General features: G+C 33.7%; 1 protein-coding gene across 3 annotated transcripts; it reads right to left on the reverse strand.

Moving 5' to 3' along the window:
* Positions 1 to 1,227: 1,227 nt before the first annotated feature.
* Positions 1,228 to 2,982, reverse strand: LOC133698790 (plasmodesmata-located protein 7). Of its 3 annotated transcripts, none has more exons than XM_062121856.1 (3): positions 2,077 to 2,982; positions 1,693 to 1,809; positions 1,228 to 1,609 (listed from the first exon to the last, which is right to left on the reverse strand). In XM_062121856.1, exons 1-3 carry the CDS (start codon positions 2,810 to 2,812, stop codon positions 1,602 to 1,604), a joined length of 861 nt encoding a protein of 286 aa, XP_061977840.1. In that variant the 5' UTR covers positions 2,813 to 2,982; the 3' UTR covers positions 1,228 to 1,601. The 3 variants fall into 3 exon arrangements, with proteins under 3 accessions (XP_061977840.1, XP_061977841.1, XP_061977842.1); XM_062121857.1 differs by having other exon boundaries at positions 1,693 to 1,806; positions 2,077 to 2,981; XM_062121858.1 differs by lacking the exon at positions 1,693 to 1,809.
* Positions 2,983 to 4,025: the final 1,043 nt, after the last annotated feature.

The following is a 4,025-nucleotide window of genomic DNA, read 5'->3' on the forward strand; positions in this document are numbered from 1 at the left end:
CAACTAAATATCTTCAGATATACATCACTTGGCGTTATGATTGAATAATTATCCTAATTTTAATTATATACACATGAATTTGTATAAATTAAGACTTAAAGAGCATTCTAATGCGGTCCAATTAAATGATATTTATTTATGTGTTCTTCATTTACTTTGTACTGAACTTTTATTTAAGAGCTATTGTCACAATGGCTCTAATTTTCATATTAATAAATATTATAAAATGATGATGATGATCATATCATTGGTTTTTTTTTTTCACATGATCAAATCAAATTAAAGTGTAAAAAGGGTCTTTCTCAAGAAAAAAAAAGTGTACTGGGGTCTGGATTTTATTTTATAGTAATTTTTAAACAAGTAATTTTTTTCAACTTTTCTTTTGAGAAATTCTTTAAAGTTGCTTAGTTTGGAGAAAAAGGTGAAAGCTTTTAGCTCGAGATCCAATTTTCCCTAAAATCACACACACACAAATCTTCTTCCTATGGAAGCAAGAAGGTAAATTACTTAAAAAGTAAAGAGACACAGATTTGAAAAGAAGAGCTGCGTCCACAGAAGTTCAAAAGAATGATGCCCGCAGCAGGACTTGCCATAAGGTATGGCGTCCATCAAGCACTTCTATGACATGCACAGCACGGTGAACATTAATGGAGGGAACAAATAACTTGGGGCCGAGAGAAAGTAGGAATAATTTCTGAGTGCATGTGAATAGCTCAGATTATGAAATCAATCTGAGTTTTATTCTGTTAGATTGCCTTCATACTTTAAGCAGCACTTATCGAATTCATCTGAAACTTTTTTTAATATTTTTTTTTTGCATCGATATTTCATGTCCATGGAAGGGTAACAGTGTCCAGTTTCTAGTAGATTGGGGGTGAAATTGAAAACATTAGGAATGATAATGAAGTTTTGCCCTTTTCGAGTACAAAAGTGAATACTGATAAGTTCTGGCTTAGGAACAATAGAGTTAAGTGTTCTCAATCACCTGAATCTGTCAAAATTCAAAGTTGTGTTGACTCCAGATTTTAAGAAGCATCATATTCAATAAAAAAAAATCCAATCTTTTTTTTTTGTTTCTCTTAATTATCACTTCGTTCTTGAATCTTGAATATAGAGATAAAACTTTCTGTTCTTCGAGATGAACATGGTTTTCTTTCTCACGCTTGACATTCAAAGTAGCACAAATTAACAAGACTTGCCCTTCTGTAATTGATAGACAATCACAAATGAATCATGGAAAAGACTTATTCAAAGTACTAAAAAGATGGTCATAATTTTCACCTTTACAAAAGGAATATGCCAATCTTTTCACATCAGGACAATACAACTTTATCAAAAGTGGGAGAGGAGAGTGGAATCTTAGCTTCCCTTTTACCCTTTTTCCTAACTTTGTTTTTTTGGATACATGCCACTCCCCCTCTAAACCTCTTGTGCTCAATCCTTCCTTTTGAGAGTAAAATCAAATAAAATCTTGAAAAGGGAACATAGAGAGAGGGGAAAGTTGACATCATGAAGAAAGGAAAGGAAAGGAAAAGAAGCACCAGGAGTAGATCGGCGGCGATTGAGTGCTATGCCAAGGTCTTTGAAATAATTGGGCTAATTTATTTACCTGCATGCATGGGAAGCAATATTGGCAGTCAGGAAAAAAGAAAAGAAAAGAAAAATTGAAGGCAAGAAAAGTTGGGATTTTACCATTTCCTCCGAACACCTTTCTAAGGAAAGAAAGAAAAATAATGAGCAATGCTACTCCAGCCAATAGTCCAATAATTATTGCAAATGTCTTCTCACCATCACTGGTAGATTTATCTGCTTTTGGAAATAGTAAAAAAAAACAAAATTGCAATCCAATCACTTCTCTCGTTTCAAAACATTCTAATCTGGAAACTTTTCACTTCTCCCATAGACATTTTGTACTTTCCTCGAAGAAATTTATAGCTTGTGTTTTATCTATACATTATAAACTATGGTTGACCATAGAAAACATCTTTTTATGCTTATTGTGGCTAATTACAGTTTGAAATATGGTTAAATACGTAGAAAAACTAGCCCTTAGTCATGATTTGAAACTATGCTTACCACTATGAGACTTGGTATACACATGAGGCCCACCGGTGGTGTACCTAGCGTAGCACTTAGCCAGGAACATATCACCATAATCCGCCGTGCCGCAGTCGGATTTCAGCCGCATGATCGCCTCCGACAAACAGTCCTGACATTCTCCGGTACTCAAGTCACCGATGCATTGGGCCACACCCTGGACATCACCTGACCCGCCAACCCGGTAAGCCCCACCAGTTCTAGCCAGCCCCCCTAAAACTGCATCCCTAAGGTTCATAGCATCCGTATCATACCCAACCGAAGGTCCACATTTCTTCAATACCACAGTCTTATCTTCCACACCCAAAAACGTTGTATTATCATACTTTACATAACAACCTTGCAGCTGCAATGCTCCGCCACATGTCTGAGCACACAGAACACCGAGTTGGCTCACGGCACGGGCGACACATGTGGCACAGTCAGGCATTGACAGGTCACCACGGCACTGGTAAAGCCCGTAAACAACATCTTGTGGGCTTGACCCCATAATGGTATAGTTGTTGTAAGAAGAGTATGTAGCTGAGTTGACAAGAGAAGTAAGGAGAGAATTAAGGTTGGACTCAAAAGGTGAGTCTTGTACATATTTTTGTTGAGTGCAGCCGCCAAAGACAAATGCATCTGTGGAAGCTGAAAGTGAAGGACAAGTGAGAGATGACAAAGAGACGATGAATGTGAAGGTTAAGAGAAGTGAAGAGCTTGTTGTTCTTCCCATGTCTAGACAAGCTCTCAGAGAGACACAAAGAGAGGCAAGGGATATGGAGGCAAATCTAAGCCCTTGGTTATGAGCTTAATACAAGACTCTTGTCTCTCTCATGCATCTCAACGAGTTTATGAAGGGCTGTTTCTTTCTTTCTTTCCTTCTTTCTATGTACGTGGGAGAATAGGCCTTTTATCTATTAACAAACACAAACAAATTTCGAGGGGTCGTAATGCAACATGATTAAAGAATTTTTAGTGACGTTGTAATTAACGAATAGTTATTTAGTAGTTTTAAAAACAAAAACTTCATGATATTCAAGTTATAATTATCAAATATATATATATATATATATATATATATATATATATATATAAAAGAGGAAATTACATAGCTTTTAAATCTAACTTGAAGGTTGATATACAAAGCAAGTACCAAGTCACAGGTTTTAAGTCACAAGTAACGTGAATTGTAAATTTAATTTTTTTTATTTTATAAAAAAATCATTTAAAAAAAATCAATAAATTTTGATTGTTTTTTCTTCAGCTGATTGTATCAAGTCGACTTTGACTTTTTACCGGGTTTTATTAAACTAATTCATTTTTATTTTTATTGAATTTTAGCTTAATCTAGATCTTAGATGATCTGGATATGAATTAACTCATTATATTGTGTTTTACAACAGTGGAAAATTAACAAAAATAATTTTGAGAAGATAAATACTTTTATCATTTGTTTTTGTGAACTTGGATGTAATTTTGTCTCTCTCTCTCTCTCTATATATATATATATAGATGGAATATTATAATATTTTTTTCAAAAGTTGAAATGTTAATTTTTTTAGTATTTTTGTTTGAAATTAAACTTATGTACACTTAATAACTAGATTGCCAAATTAGTTTCTCATTATATATATATATATATATATATATATATATAGGGGTTAGGTTAATTCTATGTCATTATGATATAAAACTCGATTCCCTCTATCTCCCAACACTATCAACTAGTTATTAATATTTTTCAATAAAAAAAATCGATACACGGTTGGGACCAAAGCAGTTTGGATTTATTTATTTTTTTTTGTTCTTTTTAACCGTTTTCATTCCCATTCCCTAATTGCACATCGCGTGCATGGTAAATTACAACTTTACTGGGGTTTTAGTATTTTTTTAAAAATATAATCGGAAAAACATATGTAACAGTAAAAAGAACTCCAATATTTGCA

The sequence above is a fragment of the Populus nigra genome, chromosome 7, assembly GCF_951802175.1.
Source record: "Populus nigra chromosome 7, ddPopNigr1.1, whole genome shotgun sequence".
Classification (NCBI taxonomy): Eukaryota; Viridiplantae; Streptophyta; class Magnoliopsida; order Malpighiales; family Salicaceae; genus Populus; species Populus nigra.